Here is a 22,086-nt window from a genome sequence, read left to right on the forward strand (position 1 = left end):
GGCCATACCCTCAACCATGGGCACTAGGTCCCCTCCCCCATCACTACAGGAAGCTCTGCTATGTCCCCCTCTGCTCAGTGCCTCTTATAGGATGGATCCCCTCAGATTTCCCTGGATCTTGTTTTGACAGTCAGCTTCCAGACTGACCTTTGGGGGATTCCACCGCCCGCCCTTCTGCCAACTCCATTCCAACTGCAGAGTAGAGAGCACACCAAATCCTGACATTTAATCCTGCTACCTAGAGATTTACCCCTTTACAGGCAAGCATGCCACTCAGTGCTGGAATTGCCAGCAGGACAGGGTCATCGCATACTCCTGTGAGTGGCATAAGATGGATAAGACTGAAATCAGAGGGTCATAAAGGAAAGTTAGAGCCTCACCCCAGGCTGCAGTCAGGGACAGCGTCTCTGAAGATGTGGTGTATTAATAACTCATAGGGATAGTAAACAGCACACAAAAAAGTGGAGGACTTTTTGAGCAACTATTAGATGCCTTGACGAGGAAGCAAGAAAGGTAACTAACTGTTGCATTTCCTGACCTCAGAGAGCTTACAGTCTGGTGGGAGAGCAGGGGAGCACAGACGACAGGGGAGACTCAGAAGAGGTAGGGTCAGTTCTCTATGGGGAGTAGCTGAGAGTGGTGGAGTGCACAGGAGCCTAAAAGGCTCCTTAGGTTGTGTGAAGGGGCACAGTATGTTTGGGCTGAGCAGCCCGGAGCCTGGCATCAGCTGGCTGGTAAAAGACAGAGGTGCTTGCTAACACAATCCAGGGTCTGCTCAAGGCAGAGGCAGTGCAAGGGTTATGGTTAAGGCAGCCTGGTGTACTGAAGAGGGGGGCAGGGCTTGGGCAGGAAGGAGGCTCAGGGGTGGTTTGAGTGGCAGGGCAGCTAATGGAGTAGCACAGGAGGCATCCTTGGAAGGGAGCCGGCAGGACAGAGCTTTGGTTAGGAAGTGATGGACATGTTCCTGGACCCTCTATTGTCTTCTAACTTACCTCAGGTAGGACAATGACCATGCCCAGGGAGGAGGTCTGTGGCACCTGGACAAGGGGGAAGGGCCAGAGGAGAACTTCTGAGAAGAAAACAAGAGGCAGTGAAGAGGTAGGAAGGGCATGGGATTCAGAACCTCGGGCCCACCAGGACACAACCCCAGGTCCGCAGTAGATGGATGCAAGGTCCACCTTGCATGTCTCAGTCAACAGCATAGGAGTGCTCCTTGCTTAGCATGCTTGGGTGAGGGAAATGACCCAGGTACTGTAAAGCCTGAAAGCAGGGACTAGGCCACACAGCTAGGGCTAGCCCTTTGCCTCCCCTCCCAGCTGCACTTTCCATAGGTCCCACCTTCGGCAGATTAGACCCGCCTCCTGCCCCCTTGCCTCCCGCCTCCTGCCTCCCGCCTCCTCACCCATGAGTCTATGCTTTCTCCAGGCTCAGGACTCAGGCTCACTGAAGTCCCATCTCTGACTGGTCTGGTGAATCAGCGGCTAGCTCTGGAATGTGGGTGACCAGCTAGGCTCCGGGCTTGCTAGGCATGGAACTCAACCCGGAATGGGGGTCGGGGAGGCGGGGAGGTCTCCAACCCAGCTAGGGGTACTCAGCCTTTTGATGTCGCGCCTGTGGCTGCACGGTGCTTTATAGACGTTGGTGGCCCATTTCGCAGAAGGGAAAGCCGGAACCCTCTGGGGATCAAGGTACCAGGAAACGGACAAATGACCTGCACTTGGTTCTGCTAGTCCACTTCCCAAATCCTCACCCCATTCTCGGGACTGGGGAAGGATCCCCGGATTGGTCAAATCTGGGGGCCTGGCCGAAGGTCCTCCTATGATTGGAGAGATCTAGGCTGGGCGGGACCCTAGGGTCCGCCCCTTCCCTCGCCTGGAGGAGGAGCGCTGACCCCAACCCTCTGCACAAGACAGAAGCGTGTGCACCCTTCTGGGAGCTCGCTACCCCTGTGCTGACTGCTGACAGCTGACTGATCCTCGCAGCTAGCAGGTACTTCTGGGTTGCGAGTGCAGGGCTCTGGGCTGGTGACTCTGTTTTCCCTAATCCCGGTCTTTGACCTTGGGTAAGTTTCTTTTTCTTTTGTTTTTGAGAGAGCCTTTCCGCTACAGGGAGACGCTGAACCTTGGAACCATAGCTCCTGCCCTGCGAACTATAGTTCGTGCCTTTTTTTACTCCTTGAGGGAGGTTTCTTTCAGAGTAGCCTTAGCTGTCCTGGAACAAGTTTTGTAGACCAGGCTGGGTCTCTGGAGTGCTGGGATTAAAAGCGTGCACCACCACCACAGCCTCATGTCCTGGGAATTTTCTTAAGCATGGCCGAATCTTGGTTTCTGGTCTATAAAATGTGGAGGTGTGGTGGCTAACAGTGCACTTCTCCTGAGGTTCCTGGAGAATTCTGGTCCTAGGCAGCTGGTGGTGAGTGTTGGCACTGCCCTCTGTCTAGATAAGTTCTCCATGCCCAGGAGACAGCACAGTCATATTTTACAGAGGCACTTGAGACGCAGGGAAGGTGACGATTCACGTAGGCCTTGCAGGCTTGAGAGCTGGGTTGCTCTATTTTAGCCTGTAGCCACACCCAGGACCATGGAAGTGTCTGATCTTGACCCTCTGAGGGACATATCCACCCCCAACCTGGAGCCTGGCAAAGAGGCTATCACAGGAGAGGGACAGTCTTGAGCAGTTGTGGAAAGAGGTCCCTTCTATTCTAGCAGAATGCCTGGCCATGGGGTGAACCCTGACTACCACCAGGTCTGCTCCTAGCCTGGGACTGCAACAGGCTATAGACAGAGGGTTCCTGCCGCTGTTCTGCTGTCCTGACCCAGGAAGATGAGGTTGCAGAGCAGGAGCGTTCTGAGTCCCTGAAGGCCCGAGTCTTCAGCAGCCCCTGGGGGTATCCATGGCAAGAAGACAGGGCTGGCAGTCTGCACCATATATCCTTGGGGCTCAGTGGGCCCGCCAGATCCTCATCTGCTATCTGTGTGGCCAAAGGCAAGCTTTAGGTGACAGTCCTCACTCCATGTTCCTTCTTCTCCCTGAACTGTGATAATGGCCGATCTGTAGCTATCCTGACTGAAGCCAAAAGTGGGGTTTTGTTTTGGTTTTGTTTGCTTGTGTTTTTCTCCTTTACTCTTTCTATAAATAATAGATGTTCACAGGGAAGGGAGGCAGGTGAGGGAGCACAGATCTGAAATCTCAGCACTCTAGGGGCTGAGATGGGAGGATGGACATTTCAAGGGCAGCCTGGGCCATGCACTGAAACTCCCTTGGAAGAAGGCAACAAAAACACACAGCACACATGCACCATACTGCAGACACATATAGACACACACATAGACACGCACACCATACCCCAGACACACACACCATACCCCAAACACACACACAATACCACAGACACACCGTACCAGACACACACTGTACCACACACACACACAAAGATATACCCACATACCACAGACCCACACACATGCAGAAACAGACACACACACATGCAGACACAGACACACAGACACACACACACATACCATAACATATACACACCATACCACAGACACACACACATGCAGACACACATACCATAATACAGACATACATACCATACCCCCCCCACACACACACACACTACTGCTTTGGGAAATAACAGTGAGCTGCTATCTGCTGGATCATGCTGGCTCACACATCCACGCAGCCACAGTTTGCTACATTCTGGTGGCATGGCCTACAAACTGCAGTTCACCACAGCACAAACCACCTGTTGTCCTCTGATCCTCCTATAGCTTATAAGGGAACTATGAGTCAGGACTGAGCTATTTTCATGCCCCCTGAGGGGAGTTTGTACCCACTTACTGTTTCCCAAACCTCGCCAACACTGGGTATAATATTATTTTCAGTACCTGTCAGTTTTACAGGGGAGTACATACTGTGTTTGACACTACATTGTTCTAATTGGTTGTGATTTGAACATGATTTTGTCTGTTGGCTGTAAGTTTTTCCTTTGAGTAAATTGCTTTATATGTGAAATTTTGTCATGTTCAATTTGCATTCCACTGTAAGAGCCAGGTTCTCTCTCTCTCTCTCTCTCTCTCTCTCTCTCTCTCTCTCTCTCTCTCTCTCTCTCTCTCTCCTCCCCTTCTCCTCATCTTTCTTCTCTTTATCCTCCATTTTTGAGAGAGGGCTTCATGTAGCCCAGGCTGGCCCCAAACCCTCTATGTAGCTGAGGATGACCTTGACCTCCAGTCCTCCTGCATCTGCTTCCCAGAGAGCTCTGTTAAGAGCCTGCACAGGCACGCTTGGTTTCTGTGGAGCTGGGGATGACACTGCATGCATGCTAGACTGATGTTCCGTCAGCTGAGCTGAATTCCCTCCCACCTTACTATATTTTTTTCTTGTCTTTGGTATAAAAATATTTACTTTTAACCCAGCTGGACCTTTTATTTTGAGCAAACTGTAGACCAGAGAGTTCTATTTGTTTCTTTAAATTAATAATCAACCCTCAGAACTTGTTTTAAGTTTATGGGAAACATGAGGGCAGAATTGGGTTCCCATATGTTCACTCCGCCCGTGCCTTCTCCCGTTAAACATTTACTGTGCTGTGCGAGCCGACGCCAGTGCAGCGTGATGACCTTAAATCCATGTTCTGCAGTGGGCTGTTCCCGTGCTCTTCAGGTTTGGGCGGTGTGTAAGGACGTGTATCCAGCCTTGTAGTCTTAGATCCCACGAGTGTTCTTTACCCACTGCCCTCCCCTCCGCCCTGGAAACCACTGGCCTTTGCACTCTCTGGTTCCCTGCCGTGGCTTTTCAGAGTGCTGTGCACTTGTGATCATAGCAGACGGCATCTCTGCAGATGAGCTTCTCTCTCAGCGGTTTGCGTTTAGGTGTCCCGAGTGTCTTTTCACAACTTCCTAGCACATGCCCTCTCCATCTGGCTCATGGTCCATCATCTGAACCTCAGCACCACAGTCTTTTGTTTTGTTTTTCCATTCACTCCCTAATGGGTGACATAGTTGCTTCCAGGATTGGTCAGTTCTAGGTAATGCTGTCATCAACATTTGTATGTGGGGCTTTATGTGGACATTAGTTTCCTGTGCCGTTGAAGAAATGCCCATGCGGGGGTGTCCTAGTTAGGGGTTGCATTGCTGTGATGAAATGTCATGGCCAATAGCAACTGGTCATCATCAACGGAAGTTAGGGACTCAAACGTGGCAGGTGCCTAAGGCAGGGGCTGATGCAGAGGCCGTGGAGGGGTGCTGCTTTCCGGCTTGCTCCACGTGGCTTTCTCAGTGTGCTTTCTTAAAGAACCCAGGACCGCCAGCCCAGGACCCCAACCAAGATGAGCTGGGCCCTCCCACCCCAGTCACTAATTAAGAAAATGCCGCGTAGGCTTGCCTGCACCCTCATCTGATGGAGGTGTTTTCTTGCCTGTGGTTCCCTCCTCTTCCGTGCTCTAGCTGTGCCAAGTTGAAGTAAAAGTAGCTGGCCCAGAGTGGGTTCTAGAACCCATAGTTAAAGTGAGCTGCGCCTTAGAACAAGAATGCTTTTGGGAACTGGAGGTGGGGGGCTTACTGGGTAAGGAAGAGTGCTTGCCGCTCTTGCAGAGAGAGAACTTGCATTCTATTCCTAGCACCCAAGCCAGGCAGCTTACGACTTCCTGCGGCTCTAGCCCCAGGGGAACTGGTGCCACCTTCTGGCCTCCACAGGCTCTGCGGTTTGATGATTTAAATCTTGTTGAAGCATGTTTGAATTGAGTTGTTGCCCTTCTGACAGAGTTCTGAGGGTTGGCTTTTCAGGTCTCCAAGTTTATGGATTCTTGTTTTATTTTCTTGATGGAGTCCTTTAAAAGTAGAAATATTTAACTGAATGAAGGAGGACTTAACTCTCCTTTTCCTGAGCCCTCCTGTTCTGTGCTTTCAAAGCTATTGATGAATGCAAGGCTGTCCACGTCACTCTTCTCATCTTCGGCTTATGACCTCAGGACTGTGATTCATTGGGACGTGAGTCTTGTGGAGGTTGTGGATGTTTGAGCCAGTGTGGCCTCCTCTGACAGAGCCAAATGCTGACCCGTGACAGTTCACACGCTCACAGGCTAGTGAGACGGTGGTGGAATGAGGCACGGGGTTGGGTCTGAAAGCAGACGTGTGAGGTTGGCCAAGGCATCGCTGCTCTGTGCTGAGAGGGCTCTGGGTGTCTGGTGAGCAGCAGGCATTTCCGGTGCTCATGCAGAAGCTTGCTGTGCGTGGGGGGGGGGGGGGTTTGTGAGGCTGCTTCACACTTCTCTCAACATTCTGCACTGCTGAGTGTGTGAAGTGCGCACTGCTTCGGTCTTTTCCCTAAACCGTGTATATGTGCTAAATGGACAATTTAAGGAAAGGTACCAGAGAGTGCCTCAGGTTTTACAGGAAGGTACTGAGCTTAGCGGCCATTCTCACTGCCTTCTCTTCATTCCAGAGTCTCTCTTCAGCCTTCCCCATTAGCACCCAGTCACCCTGTGCTCTGGAGGCCGATGTCAGCAAAGCTCCTTTCTGTCTCTCTTATGGCTTCTGGGCCTGGTGGACTAAGCTTGGTGTAGCCTCAAGAGAAGTGTGGTGGCTTTCTCATTAGCAGCAAGGGAACAAAGGCTTAAAGTGGTGTGACCAAGGTCACAGACGGGTCAGTTCCAGGGGATGTTCTAAAATGTCTCTGAGGACTTGCACCAGGTTTGCTCTGACAAGTTTGCAGGGATTAATGAGGGGAGCCCCCTAAAGCTACGGCCACTGTCGGAGCTAACAGATGCCATCAGTCTTCACAGTCACAGATGTCAGGGTTACCCCTGCCCCCTTGCACAGTGGCAATCTCCCCAAAGCAGCCTGCTGTGCCCCAGGGATGACCAGTGCAGGAGAAAGCACCCATTGGAGCCTGGGCAGTTTCCCCCTGACTTCGGCGAACCCTTTCTAACCCTCCGGCTGCTCCTTCTACAGGCGCCTTCCAACCTGTTACCATGAAGATCGCAGTCATTGGGCAGAGCCTGTTTGGCCAGGAGGTTTACTGCCAGCTGCGGAAAGAAGGCCACGAGGTGGTGGGTGTGTTCACCATTCCAGACAAGGATGGGAAAGCGGACCCCCTGGGTGAGTGATCTGCTCCCGGCCAGGGGGAGGGTGGGAGGGGCAGAAGCCCTACAGCGGGCTGGTGGGTAAAGTCCAGGGTCTCATAGCATGGCTTCTGCTAGAGGACACTTACACATCTTCCATCCCGAATCCACCCTGATGCCAAGCGGCTGCCGGACGGCTCTGGAATAAAGTGTCTATGGGGTGGGAACTGTATCCTGACCGACGGCTATGGAGAGCCCACCTTGTCCCACACCTCTCTTCTCTGACCCAAGTGTCTAAGCCCTGAAGGGTTCCTAGGGGTGGTTACCTGGGGTTGTTAATTCCCCAAGGTGGATGTGCTTCATGTCACGTCTCTGGGGCTCTGTTAGCCCTGAGTGCTCAGTCCACACAAGGGTTCCTGCACACAGAGTTCGCAGAGCTGGGAGGTTTCCCCTTTAGCATCTTCTGGGTGTTCCTACGTCGTTGGGGAGGAGCCACTGGAGAATCACAGTCCTGGACCCTTGCCTTGGACCTGGAGCCCAGCACCCAGGATGGTGGGGCTTCCATATGATGAACAGACCCTTCTCAGGCCTGGTGGAGAAGGACTGTAGGGCACAGCTTAAGGACAGGAGATTGAGAGTAGGCAGGTGGCTTTACAGGGCCAGCCAGATCCAGGCAAGCAGCCACAGTCTGACCCCTGGACTCTGCTGATACCTGCCAGGTCTCAGCCCTGCACCTGACCACGGCATGATATCCATGACCCCACTGCCTGAGCTCTACAAACAGATACTAGCAGTGAACAGACAATTTCTGCCCCCAGTGCCATCCCAGGCCTGGTTGGGACCATTGCTTGGCCTTGACCTTGGATGGCCTGCAGGAGTCTCTCTGGCCACAGGGAGGCTGCTTTGGAAGTGTAGTCTGACCTAGCCTCATCGCAGCTGGCCACACTGTGAAGCAGAGGTTTGTCCTGGTCTTCCGCTGGCTTCCTCTTTCCCCCTGTTTCATTTACCCTGGTACATGGGATGCCGTCACCCACATCCCAGAAACTCTCCTCTTTTCAGTGAGCATCTTGGCAACACCCTCCTACTAATTCCAAACCTGGTAATACTGACAGTGTAGACTAGCCTTCACATCAGGTCATGGTGACAGAGATGAGGACAGAGAGCAGAGTCAGGCCAGTCAAGGGTGGCCAATACAACAGGAGTGCTCTCAAGAGACTTGCTAAGGATATTCATGAGTACTGAAGATTGGTTGGCCAAAGAGAGCCCCTTGTGGTCAGGGTTTTGCCTTCCAGAGGTAGCTGCTACCACCAACCTGAGGATAAGAGGGGATGGTGTTATGTAGAAAAAGGCCTGTAATGAGGCAGGAGGAGCCCTACAGGCTAGGACTGGGCCTCCAGATTGCAGGTGTTAGGACCAGAGTGTGTACATCGGTGCCAGGTCTATGTGCTGGGAACAGGGATTAAGCAGCTTCTCCGGAAGGAACTCCTGTAGCTGGGGTGAGGCATCTGGCTAGGGTGGTGGACAAGATGCCCACCGGAAGGATCCAACCCTTTCCTCACCTTCTTGCCCTCCTCCCCCCGGCCTCTTCACCTCCTCCTGGTACAGCTGACACCCAGAGGGTGGAGAGGTAGGGAAAGGAAAAGTAGAGATGGTGGAGGAGAAGAAGAAGGCATAGCGTAGGGCATGGGTGGGCCTCTGAAAAGGACTTGTAAGGAGAGCAGCCATGGGGAACCTGTGAGATCCGAGCAAGGGAGGCATTCGGAGGCCTTAGGCTCGCCGCGGCAGAAAAGTCCTTGCCCAGTACGCACCCATGGCTAGCCCCACCCACATCCTAGCAGAACTTCGCTGGACAGTGGGGACTGGAAAGGGCACCAAGAATGGCCCCGCAGCCTTCTCTGGGTAGAGACAGCTGACAGCGGGTGGCTAGGACAGAGAGGAGGATTGCTCACCTGCTCTCTCCACAGGCCTGGAGGCTGAGAAGGATGGTGTGCCCGTGTTCAAGTTCCCTCGGTGGCGGGCTCGAGGACAGGCTCTGCCCGAGGTGGTGGCCAAGTACCAGGCTCTGGGTGCAGAGCTCAATGTGCTCCCCTTCTGCAGTCAGTTCATACCCATGGAGGTCATCAACGCCCCCCGGCACGGCTCCATCATCTACCATCCATCTCTGCTACCCAGGCACCGAGGGGCTTCAGCTATCAACTGGTAAGATGGAGTCCTACCCCAAATTTGCCTGGTACGTCACCCTCCCTCAGCCTGAAACATCTCTCTGGGGCAGTCAAGTGCATTGTGCAGACGCCGACCCTGCCCTGGCATGTGGCTCCCTGAACCACAGCAGAGGAGTGTTAAGACAGCATGTTTGCTGGGTGGTGGTGCACACTTTTAATCCCAGCAAAGGCAGGAGGATCTCTGAGTGTGAAGATAGCCTGTTTTACAGATTGAGTTCCAGGATAGCAAGGGCTATACTGAGAAACCCTGTCTCAAAAAATAAAACAAAACAAAACAGATAAGGCTTTGTAGCAACAGGAACAAGAGCTTTGCTGGTATTGCACCCGCAGGAGGACAGAGGGTGCAGGGGGGCCGTGCTAGGATGTAGTGGGGGCTGCAGAGGGTGGGGCATCAGTCCACTCATCTCACCTGTTTTGGGGGGTATTACCTAAGGCAGGATGATTGGGCATGTAACTGGCAAGGTTGGCCATCATAAACACTGTTTCTTTCCTTCCCTTTCTATAGGGGCAGGTGTCATCCCTCCTATGGGAGGAGGTATCCGCCCCCCCCCCCCCAGAGTGGCAGCTCTCGGGGCGTCCTCTGTGACACTTCCTATCAGAGTGGCATTTTCCTCCTATCTTCCAGGACCCTCATTCATGGCGATAAGAAAGGAGGCTTCACCATCTTCTGGGCTGATGACGGTCTGGACACTGGTGACCTTCTGCTGCAGAAGGAGTGTGAGGTGCTCCCAGATGACACCGTGAGCACGCTGTACAACCGTTTCCTCTTCCCAGAGGGCATCAAAGGGATGGTAAGGCTGAAGGCTGGTCTCATCTGCCCTCCTATCACACGCCTGCCCTGACAGAGTCTCTCGATTCTTGGCACTGCTGCCAATCCCCACTGGCCAGGCACACAGCCCCAATTTCAGGACATGTGAAAGAGGGTGCTCCCTCTTTAGGATCTCAGAGGGATGGGATAATAAACACAGCTGAACTGTGGGAGGGCAGGCAGAGTCCAACTCAAGAGGGAGTTAACCCAGACGGGCAGTTTTGGTTGGGGTCATTGACTAGACAAGTCCAGACACAGGGTGGGCCAGGTGTGCTTGAACCCGAAAGCCTCTGAATCTTTGGGTTCTCACATCTCAAATTGGCCCTTCTTCTGTTGGTTCATTTTATAATATTTTTTAAAGATTTATTTATTTATTATATGTAAGTAAACTGTAGTTGTCTTCAGACACCCCAGAAGAGGGCATCAGATCTCATTATGGATGGTTGTGAGCCACCATGTGGTTGCTGGGATTTGAACTCAAGACCTTCAGAAGAGCAGTCAGTGCTCTTAACTGCTGCGCCATCTCTCCAGCCCCCTAGTTCATTTTATACTCAGGTCAGGTGTACTCTGTGACATGAAAGGTCCTCGACTCCTATGTTCCAGGAAGTTTTCAGTTCCTTAGTCCATAGGGTGACAAACCTCATTTCTCCAAGATACATGGATGAAAGATCAAGGAAGACTCTGATTGGATATCCTGGGGTCATGTGGTTACTACTGACTCAGTTGCTGGCCAGAACAACAGGAATGTTCTGATCTGTGGGGGACTCTGCAAACATCACAGCCTGTAGAGTGTCATCCAAGAGAGGCAAGTAGGAAAGCTGGTTCACTATGACTCAGTAGCCAGTATTGGTTCACACTTCATGTTTTAGGCATATTTAAGAACAGCACAATTTGGTGAAAAAAGATTTCCTGGTGATAAGTTACTCAATCCTGTGTGCACAATAAAGCTTAAGACTGCTTTGTAAAGTATATATGATGCCTTCCATAAAGATGGGTTCTGTAGATTGACTGAGGAAAAACAAGCTCATGATAAGGGTCTGGAGGAGGATGTAGTGGTCCCAGCTACATAGATAGCACAGCAAAAATGTCACCAGGCTATTAACCATGCCCTTCCCAGACTTTTCAGCAGACCACGGGTTATTACACACCTCTCCATTTGAAGAGACACCCTGCATGGTTTGTTTGTTGTTGTTTGGTTTGTTTTTGATTTTTGTTGTTGTTTTTTGGTTTTGGCTTTTTGGGCTTTTATGTTTGGTTTGGTATGGTTTTAGAGACAGGGTTTCTCTGTGTAGCTCTGGCTATCCTGGAACTGGCTCTTCAGAGCAGACTTGCCTCAAGCTCAAGATATCCACGTGTTCTTGCCTCCTGAGTGCTGGGATTAAAGGTGTGCACCATAACTCCAAGCTAATCCTGCTTGTTTAACATTCCTGATTTCCCTAGTCCTTATCTGTGAACACAGGCATCTCTGCCTCCTGCGCTGATTGGCTGCCTCAGTGCATCCTGCTATGACCAACTGGGGAAGACAGGCACTCAATTGCAGTGGTGTAGGGCAGGGCTGTGGAAAGACAAGGAAGGACATGGGTGCCTTGTAACCAGTGCCCCCAGGAGGTCCTACTGGCTGTGTGTGTGTGTGTGTGTGTGTGCTGATGTTGTTCCTGTAGAGGAGTCTAGTGAGAGAGGACCAAAGCCCTTGATAATCAGGCTAGGACCGTTTCTGGACAAAAAGCCTTGTCACATGGCAGTAAGCAAGATGTCACTAGACCAGTGCAAGCCTTGGGCCATCCACCCCTCACCTCAGTCTGTTTTCACACCAACTGCCTTTTTGTCTTTAATGTTTGTGTTAAACAGTAGCGAACAGAGCGACCTTGTTGAATACTTAGCCGAGACAAGATGACTTCACATTCCACAGCAAATGGCTCAGATGGCCATTAGCGAGGGAGTATCCATGGTAACCACTGGTCACATGTGTCTACTTGGAATTAATTATAATTAATTTCCATTTAGGTATTTGGGGGTGGGATCTAGTTCTGTAGTATAGTGATTACTTTGTATGTGGGAGGCCTGGGTTTCATCCCCTGCATTATAACACACACACACACACACACACACATATATACCTCGCCTACCTTTGAAGTCCCCAGGAGCTGCAAGGTCCCTGGCTATCATACAGATTGTACAACACAGCCTGCTTCTATCACTAAAGCATATTCCAACAGGCAGCCCTCCCTACATTACAGTTCTGATGCCCTATTTTGCTTTTCTTTAATTTTTTCTATGTATTTATTTTACATGTGAGCATTTGCCTGCATGTAAATATGTGCACCGTGAATGTTAGAAGAGGTCATCAGAGCCCATAGAAGTGAAGTTACAGGAGGTTGTGAGCTGTCACATGAGTGCTGGGAATGGAACCCAGATCTCACAAGGACAACCAGTGCCCTTAACTGCTGAGTCAGCTCCCAGGCCCTGGCACTCTATTTCTTGTCAACAATAGCTCTTTTGGGTCTTCCTTGGGGGCCAGGGCGGTTCCTTGATTCAGACCCTGGGGAAGTTACTTTACTACAGATGCCCCAGATCAGGGCTTGAGAGCTATTCTCCTTCAAGAAGGCTCCAGACAGTAACCCATGGGCTTATGTGCATGTTATACCCCCCCCCGGGGGGGGGTGTCTGACAGTTTCCTCCCCAAGAGATCTAGAGAGTCTATATATAATCTAAGGCCATGATGTGTTGCTGGCGGTCTGGGTGTCATTCCACTCACCCAAATCCTGTGTCCCTGTGTCCACGCTGAAGGCTTGTCATGTGCCTGCAAGGTGAGGGCAAGGGCTGGGTGTGCACAGGACACTGACACTGGGGAAGCTGACTGGAGTCTCCTTGCAGGTCCAGGCTGTGCGACTGATCGCAGAGGGCACAGCCCCCCGCCGCCCCCAGCCTGAGGAAGGAGCCACCTATGAGGGCATTCAGAAGAAGGAGACAGCCAGGGTGGGTACCAAACCCAGCTACCAAACATTTCCCGTGAGTGTCTGGAGTGCAGAAGTGGCTCAGGGAAGAAAGGTCCAGCTAACATTATAGAAACAGCACTGGAGAGCGGGTTTCCAGCACAGCGTCGAAACACGGAGGGACAAGGTCCCTTCAGGGCTCGTGTGCTTCCTGTTTCTCTTTGAGTAGAAGGAGCAAGCATCACTCCACGGGGGAGGAAGGACTAGGGATATGGCATATCTCAGCCTCAGTGCTGGACTCTGCAGGACATTGAGAGGTTTCTCGGAGCAGCCGTGGGTAGTTGTCCCGTGGCTGCCTCTACTTGGGGCTGGTTAGCTCTGTAAGGAGGGCTGCATGAGCCTTGTGTGCATAAAGATGCTGTCGTGGGGCTCCTCAGGATGGGCCTAGGAACTCTGTGGGGCCTCAGCCACCTTGTCAACAGTAGAGTAGCCTCTTCCTAAAGCCATTCTATAGGCTGTGGAGGGAGAGAACTTGGGTCACAGCCCCAAACCAGGGCACCCACTCTGCATTCAGACACACGCCTAAGAAGAAGCCCAGGTCCTACCTGCGAGGCTAGGCCCACTGTGCAGCAGTCTTCAGGACTAAGAGAAGCTAGCTGAGGATACATCTTGGATCCTACAGATCAACTGGGACCAGCCAGCAGAGGCCATTCACAACTGGATCCGCGGGAACGACAAGGTGCCAGGTGCCTGGACAGAGGCTTGTGGGCAGGTAGGTTCCCATGAGATGGGTGGGGTTCAGCAGGAGAGCTGCACGCCCCGACCCCACAACCTCGAAAATCACCCACTAGGTTTAAAATGCTTGGTAAATTCCTCAGCTTCGATTCTGCCTCCTCCCAAATGCCCCCGTTTCAGGACGAGGAGATCCTGGACCATTCAGAGCTAAAAGTGAGAGGTCTGCTGCCATTGGTGGCTCCAGAAACCTACTGCAGCCTGGGATCCTGTTGAATTTGCTTGTCTTGAGCCTCACCCCTCTGCTCTCAGACGCCATAGGCCCAGCTCTGACTTTGCCCCAGGGGAGAGGCAACTTACTTTGAGCTGAGACTGGGCAGCAGCCGGACTTAGGATATAGAGAAGCAAGTTTTGTGTACCTCTGCCTGGTGTACTGTGTGTAAAGTCTGCCTGGTGTCGATACAGTCTGCTGTCTAATCCCCTGAACCCAGCTCACTGTAAACAAACTATGCAGAGAGCGCTTAACTTTCTTCACTGATACACCACCCTTCGCTATAGCTGGTTCATTTGTAGAAAGACCAAGGGTCTGGCTTTGTGACATACCTTGAGAAGACTTTCCTGGGCATCTGTGCCTCTGAGATTCAAGGCTCTGAGTCAGTGCAAAGTTCTCAAGGATGCCCAGGCTTGAGGTATCCAGGTCCTCAGATTTGCTGGTTCTCATCTCTGGTGCCAAAGACTGGATCTAGGTCCACCTCAGCCTTGTGTGTAGGTTACAGCTCTTCTGGGTCTCTCCTGTTCCCCCTGAAGGCTGGTCTCAGGCCCACTCAGCTTGCACACTCCAGGGTCACACCAGCCCCCATACCGCTTGGCCTTCCCAGCCCTGTGGAGCTTCCACTGCACTGCAGATAGCAGGGCCTTGTCTTATCTGTTGTCCCTTGGCTTCTCTCCCTCTATAGAAGCTGACATTTTTCAACTCAACACTCAACACTTCAGGACTGGTTGCCCAGGGAGAAGCTTTACCCATCCCAGGAGCCCATCGTCCAGGCCTGGTCACCAAAGCAGGGCTCATCCTCTTCGGGAACGACGATAAAATGGTAAGTAACAGCACACTGCTGTGAGTCTCCAGCCTGCATCATAGGTTCAAGGTCACCCACCCTGCTGTCCTTGGGCTCAGGCCCTACAGGAAGACCCCAGGCTGCCCTTGAAGAGACAAGAGTCAAGGGAGAAGCTGCCACCTGACGAACACAGGCTGTGTGGGTGGGGTTGCATTTTCTCTGACAGACTGAACACCCTGTGTGACAAAAATCCTTACTGGTATCCCTGGCCTAGGAGTTAAAGGCATCAAGGCCATGCCTTTAATGCCTTGAATGGGGAGCTGCTGAGCTCTGGTAGTTATTACTGGACTTTGCATATCATAGTAGCAGCTGAATTGAATGGCATGTACTTAGGCACGAACCATTATTTAAAAACAATAAACAGGCATTCCATTTCATTCTCCAGACAACTCTATGAGATAATTATAGGTGTCGTTTGCATATTTCAGAGGAGCAAACCACAATGAAAAGACCGAAAAAGTTTGCCCAAGGTTGCTCAGGCTAGTCAGTGGCTCTGAGGCTGCTGTGGCTCTGAGACTCCACTCTGGGGATTTTCTCACAGGTGTGGGGAAAGGCACATCTCCAACACTTTTCGACCTCGCCTGTGTGAGTGTGGCTAAGGAGCAGTACTGAGAGTTGTGCTGACCGACAAGGCTCTCTCTTGTGTTCTCATGCTGTGTAATGAGAGGCCGAGGCTGTCTATCGGCTACCATTGGGCCTTGCGTGTGCATAATGCATGTGTGCGATTGATGCTGTCTGTGTGTTGTTGAGGTCCCTAGAAATAGCTTCTGAGAGGGGAGTTCTCACACAAATGATCATTCAGGAGCACTCTGGGAAAAAAGCATCCCATGAGGCTTTGAGGGCAGAGCTAAGCCATGAGGTAAGGACTGTGTTTGCCTGATCCAGGTGTCTCTGAGGATCTGTTGACTTTGCCTCTGCCCTGAACATATGCACACGGGTCAGCATCTGCTGTTCTCGTCCTTGGATTAGTGTGGAGCCCTTGACCTCTCTGGTCAGAGGTGCTTTCTCGTCAGGAGCAGCAGGAGGGGAGGATGCAGTAGGCTGTCAGTGGCTAGTTCCTTGCAGAGTCTGGAGGCATTCAGGAGGGGTGGATTCCCCAAGGCCCTGGCTGCCTCTGTCCCTGCAGCCATTCAAACAACAGAGCACAGAAGTCCTCAGGAAGCATTCCTCAGGCTTGTCTGCTGGGTCTAGCTGACCTTCTGCTTGCTGAAAGTTCTAGAATATCTTCAAAGGCAACTTCATTGGAGCTATAGACACTGTGTTCAACCCTTGTGACTCTGGAATATTCTTTGTTTTTTTTTTTTAAGATTCACTTACTTATTTTATGTATAGAAGTATATACTGTAGCTGTACAGATGGTTGTGAGCCATCATGTGGTTTCTGGAAATTGAACTCAGGACCAGTACCTGCCCTGGTCCTGCTTACTCTGGCCCAAAGATTTATTTATTATTATATCTAAGTACACTCTAGCTGTCTTCAGACACACTAGAAGAGGGCGTCAGACCTCATTATGGATGGCTGTGAGCCACCATGTGGTTGTTGGGATTTGAACTCAGGACCTTCGGAAGAGAAGTCAGTGCTCTTAATCACTGAGCCATCTCTCCAGCCCTGTGGAATATTCTTATGTTTACTTCAGATTGCCAGATTTGACATTAGTATTGTATGAGTTACTTGAACCCTGTTTGCTCACACATAATTGTCTAATACGTGTTAGATGGTTGGGCAGAGGAGAGGCAAGATAAGTGATTTTGGTGCGCTGGCAGCAAGCTGGCCTGTCTTCATTGATAAGGGCAACTCTGCCTGCACTGCACACTTTCCACAAGCTCTGCAGAGCTAGAGCCAAGCTCTGCCTAGAGTGCCGTCCACGAGGAGGCGGACCAGGCTGGCAGGACTCTCCTTGTATCCTTTCCTCTCTCTACCTGCATCTTAGTCAGCCATTTGTCCTCCAGATGTTGCCGTGGGCTTCTGGGAATGATCTCATGACTAACAATCCATCGGTGACCCAGTTGACTTTCACAGTAGTTCTGCAAACTTTTTTTTTCTGATGAGAAGCTGTGTTTTTTTTAGTAGAAATAACATTATTCAACAAAAGAAAGCTCTTGGCTTGTGGCACTCAGTGGTAAGGGCCTGCTTGACATGAGGGAGGTCCTGGGTCACACACACATACACACACATGAACACATGCATACACACATGTGCACACACATGCACACTGCACACATAGAGTCTAGAAAGCAAGCAGCAAGCACAGTGTGGCGGGTGATGACAATTAGGGTAGGATGGACATATATTGTGTGGTTTCTTCCATATGCCTAGGACAGTGTGTCTCAGCTCTGAACGGCCTGCATTCTCCCGTGGTTCCTGCTTGCTCTCAGCTGTAAGGGCTGGAGGGAAAGTGCGGATTCCCTGCTCAGCTGCCCATCCCACGCTGCTCCTACTGAGGTTTTCCCTTTTGCAGCTGCTGGTGAAGAACATCCAGCTGGAAGATGGCAAGATGATGCCAGCCTCTCAATTCTTCAAGGGGTCTGCTAATAGTGCCCTGGAGCTGACAGAGGCAGAACTGGCCACAGCAGAGGCCGTGCGGGTAAGAGACGCTGTCGGTGGGACCACCCAGTTGAGCAGATTGCACACTGCACATGTGTTTTCTGAGTTCACATTCCCTGGAGTCGGGGCTATGCGCTGGCCTTAGAGCCAGCTCTGCCTCTGTCCCGTGTTGGCACTTTCTGATGTCTCTTCTTCCTTTGTACCTGGGCCCCTGGGATCTGGGTCAGCTGAATCTGGCTTTTCTAGGAACTCACTCTAAACAGTTAACAAATGAAATTTAGATTTGGAATAGTTAAAGGAGGTGGGGGCTTAACCCCTTCACCTGTGATGAGTGTGCGTCTGGAACTGGCCCAGAGAGGGTCACTCACACAGTGACACCCAGACGGTGACCAGCACAAGCTTCAGGGGCAGGTTCCCTTCCAGCTCCTTCCCTACATGGTCTGTCATTGCACCCCCTCTGGGTGAGCACACCAGAGAGGGGAGGGAGGGAAGAACAACTTCAGGCAGCAAGTATGTGCAACAAGAAACAGACTTCTCTAGGAGACAGACTTCAGAGAGTTTGTTTTTATTGGGGCGAAGATAAAGTCTTTTTAAACCTTTAGGGATGAGTAGGTTATATGGGGTGTGTATACAGCACTGGTCAGGACCAGGGTGCTGGGGATTCCCAGTTTGCATAAGGAGGAATTGCAGGCACTACTAGACATGGTCTTAACCTGGCTTCAACTATGACACTCCCTCTGGTGTGGGCAAAGGTGGGAGGTGCAGGACTACATGTGCCTGGGACATGCAGGCCTGAGTCAGGACAGGGAGTAAGTAGTCCAACTTCCTACCACTCTCAAACATGACTTCACCACACTCCTGCTCCCGGCTGACTCTCTTCTACAATGGTCTGCAGGTAGCTTCCTTCTCTGGGTGTCTAGCCTGAGGCTGGGTCAGCAGTCACCTCCCAGGAACTGTTCCTGGCCCCTCCCACTCTGTCTCCCTGTCCTCAGAGTCACATGTGGTACTGAGCCTTGCTGAGCAGATGACACCGAAGGGTTTCAGCTTTAGTCATCCATCCAGTCAGGGCTCAAGGACAGCTGTTCCTCTGCCTGCGATGGCTCTAGCCAGATAAGCCCATCTGAGAGGAAAGCCTTGTAAGTTGAATCTCCACTGAGTGCACAGGCCTCGGCAGCATCATGTGCAGTAGAGGGTGTTGGTGTGACCATGAGGCTGCCCCAGGGCTGCAGCTTGCCCCACCCCCAGGCATCAGGAGTGGATCCCAACCATACGGGTAGGACTCCCAATGCAGAATTCCATGTGGGCTCTACAGCACACAAAGAATCCATGTTTGTCCCTTCCGTAACAAGTTCCACCCTCATACCATATGAAGAAGAGAGTGACAAGTTCTCACAAGCTGAGGGACTTGGGGACACTTGCTGAGCTCCTCCTGATTGCTGAGTGGGTGGGAGTGGTGGGTGAAGCTGCTGTCTATGTAGAGCTCCCAGCGGTGCAGTAAGACAGCTTTGGAAGACATTCTGTACAGAACACGGTCTGTGAGACAAGGCCTCAGAGATGGGGTCAGCATTGAAGGGAAGCTGAGAGCTGGCTACAGAGAAAAGATCTGGATAAACCTTAGAACAGAGGACTATAAGTGTAAGGACACTGCAGGTGCAAGAGCACCACAGATGCAGGGACAGCACAGGTGCAAGGACAGCACAGGTGCAGGGACAGCACAGGTGCAGGGACAGCACAGGTACAGGGACAGCACAGGTGCAAGGACAGCACAGGTGCAAGGACAGCACAGGTACAAGGACAGCATAGGTGCAGGGACAGCACAGGTGCAGGGACAGCACAGGTGCAGGGTCAGCACAGGTGCAGGGTCAGCACAGGTGCAGGGTCAGCACAGGTGCAGGGACGCCAAAGTGCAAAGACAGCCCTGTTTGAAGAGGTCACCTCTGCCATTATTCAGGAACAAAAGAGGGATCTGAATGGAGGTGGGTCACAGCTAGGACCAGTGTTATAACACTGAAGAGTAAGACTCTACAAGAGACAGTCATGAGGTGTCATATGGTCTAGGATAGCAGAGAGCCAGCATCTTCCCTAGGAATTCTGAGTACTTTAAATGTCTGGGAGGAAAAGGAGAAGAGAAGGGAGGGAGGAGGGAAAGAGAGAAAGGAGCAGCTCCACATTTGCTGGATTTAAACTCCTCCCTCCAAATAAAGAAAATTTCAGAATATTCTTGGGGCAGCTGCTGTGGCTGTGATCCTGCCTCTGAGCCTGCTCAGGGGTCACTGGACCAGGTGGACCCACAGGCTCTGAGCCAAAGATGGTTGCTTACCTGCTGCGGTGGAGTCCCGTGCAACAGGGTGAAAGTTGTCCCAGTGGACCTTACGATTGGGTAGTTCAGTCTGGCATCTGCTCAGAACAGTCATCCTACCACAACCACTGGGAATGCTGGCTGCTGGGCTCTCCTCATTCGCCCTGTAGGCAAGCAGCTTGTTCTGCTATACTTCAGAGGGCCCAGGTCAGAGGCGTGCTAGCCAGTCAGTATCTCAGAGCAGACAAGTCCATGAGGCCCTCACTGTGTCTGGCCTTCACTATCATAAGCATTCCATGCTGCCATGGAGTCCTGCACTGGGAACTCTGGAACCCTGACCACTGCACCAAGGCCAGGAGTGAGCCTTTCTGATACCCAGCCATTTTCCACTGCCTTCACTGTACTGGGAGATCAACTACATGGTAGCAGACCAGCAGCCTCCTGTCACAGTGGCCAGAGCTGTGGCCCACTCTGTACCTTAGGGACAATGCCTTAAAGACCACAGAGCTGAAGCCCTCAGCCAGCTGTGAGAATGACACCCTTCCTCACCCAGCACCTCTGTCTCTCATGGCCTTTGTTTTCCAGAGCTCTTGGATGCGAATTCTGCCCAATGTCCCAAAGGTAGAGGACTCTACAGATTTCTTCAAGTCAGGAGCTGCATCCGTAGATGTTGTGAGGTGAGTCCCAGGGGCATGGCTGTCCCTTCCAACTATCTGCTGTGGCCCCATTGAAGCCACCGTCGGTTGTATTTCTGATCCATAAGGAGATCAGAAAGGGCCCTCTGTCAAATACAGAAGCTAAGCCTAAATGTTTGCCCCTAAGCTGGCCTCTCATCCCGGAAGAGCTGCTGATACCCAACTGTCATTGCTAACCCTTGGCTGATGTTGACTGCTGCAGATCAGGGAGTTGTGCTCACATGTAGCGATAAACACCATGACCAAAAGCAGTGTGGGTAGGAAAGGGTTTACTCGGCTTACAGGAAGGAAGCCTAAGCAAAGGCTGTATGGGGCCTCTGCTTTCCATGCCCTGCTTTCTGCTCATCCCATTCTCCATTCCCACTCAGCACTGCCTGCCCAAGGGCAGCACTTCCCACAGTGGGCTGGGCTCTCTGGCATCAATTTTTAAACAAAACAGCACTAAGCAGACTTGTCTCCAGGCCAATCTGATGGAGGAATTGTCCCAGTTGAGGTTCATCTTCCCAGAGTGTTGGCAACTTTCAGAAGGGAGGCTTATTTTAGGCTCCAGTCCAAGAAAGATGATAGGCCCCGATGGCTGTACAAAGGTGTGGTGGCGCTAACAGTGGAGAGAACTCAAAGCATCTGAAACCCTAAACAGGAAACAGAGAAGGCTAGTCTTTTTGAGCCTGCCCGCCGTGACATACCTCCTTCAACAAGGCCACACTTCCTAGCCCTCCCCAAATAGCTCCACCAACTGGGGACCAAGTATTCAAATGTGGGAGACTATTAGGGGTGCATCTCATCCAACCACTACCAAATGTAGCTTGTGTCATCAAATTGACAGAAGAGACCAACACAAAAACTAGCCAGTGACCCTGTGACGCTGGGGAGAGAACATAAGTCCTAAAGCAGACAGAGTACTCAACCCACCCACCCCACCTACCACCCCACCCCACCCTGCCACCCAGCCCCCCCAGCCATTCCACCCCACCCCACCCCCAGCTGCATCCTGCCCTAGGCCTTGTCCTTCTAAACACTCCCTGAGTGTGTTGACCTGGCTCCTTGTTGCTCACACTCCCCTAAGGGCACTGAGCACTGAGCAGTTCGGATCCCCCCCCCCCCTACAGCTGATCTGCCCCCCCCCCCTCCCCCCCGGGCTCAGCCCACGTCTAGCTGGGCTTCGTTTTCTGAGGACTGGGTTCTTTAACTATCCCAAACCCAAGCCCTTTATCGCATGCTTTCTCAGGACATACTTTCGCCCAGTCTGTCCTGTGCAGGTTCGTATCAACCTATTAGTTACTGCTGCATCCAGTGTGTCTGTGGGATATACAGACACGACCAAATCTGCGAGAGCCCTTCTAGTTTTGTTTCTGTTCTATGGGTGACAACACTGGAGGCATAAGTGAGTCAGCCGCCACTTGTTCGGCATCACTGGTTAGTACCTGGTTAGTACCTGGTTAGTACCTGGTTAGTACCCGATGGAGAAAGAATTGAAACCAAGGCCTCCTGCATCCACAACCTGTTGCACTTAACATTATTTGGGGGGTTTGACCCCACCTTTGATCATTTAGCTCCCAAATAAAAGACACAAAACCTTTATATGTACAATAAGCTTTAAAGTGCTAGAGCTGGGCAGATATCAACCCTGTATGCTGTTATCTACTTCCCTGTCAATAACCCTGAGATAAAACAGGTC

The 22,086-nt window shown here is 51.7% G+C and overlaps 1 protein-coding gene across 1 annotated transcript in view; it reads left to right on the top strand.

Annotated features, from left to right (window-relative positions):
* Nucleotides 1-1,871: 1,871 nt before the first annotated feature.
* Aldh1l1 (aldehyde dehydrogenase 1 family member L1) overlaps nt 1,872-22,086 on the top strand; it is a 50,279-nt gene continuing 30,064 nt past the window's right edge. The window contains exons 1-9 of the mRNA XM_052174312.1: nt 1,872-1,989; nt 6,951-7,097; nt 9,025-9,259; nt 9,908-10,073; nt 12,965-13,066; nt 13,706-13,795; nt 14,712-14,849; nt 17,329-17,454; nt 20,299-20,390. Of these exons, the coding sequence (XP_052030272.1) occupies nt 6,971-7,097; nt 9,025-9,259; nt 9,908-10,073; nt 12,965-13,066; nt 13,706-13,795; nt 14,712-14,849; nt 17,329-17,454; nt 20,299-20,390 (1,076 nt within the window). The 5' untranslated portion in view covers nt 1,872-1,989; nt 6,951-6,970. The remainder of the gene's footprint in view (nt 1,990-6,950; nt 7,098-9,024; nt 9,260-9,907; nt 10,074-12,964; nt 13,067-13,705; nt 13,796-14,711; nt 14,850-17,328; nt 17,455-20,298; nt 20,391-22,086) is intronic.

The sequence above is a fragment of the Apodemus sylvaticus genome, chromosome 2 (genome assembly GCF_947179515.1).
Source record: "Apodemus sylvaticus chromosome 2, mApoSyl1.1, whole genome shotgun sequence".
NCBI classification, from domain to species: Eukaryota; Metazoa; Chordata; class Mammalia; order Rodentia; family Muridae; genus Apodemus; species Apodemus sylvaticus.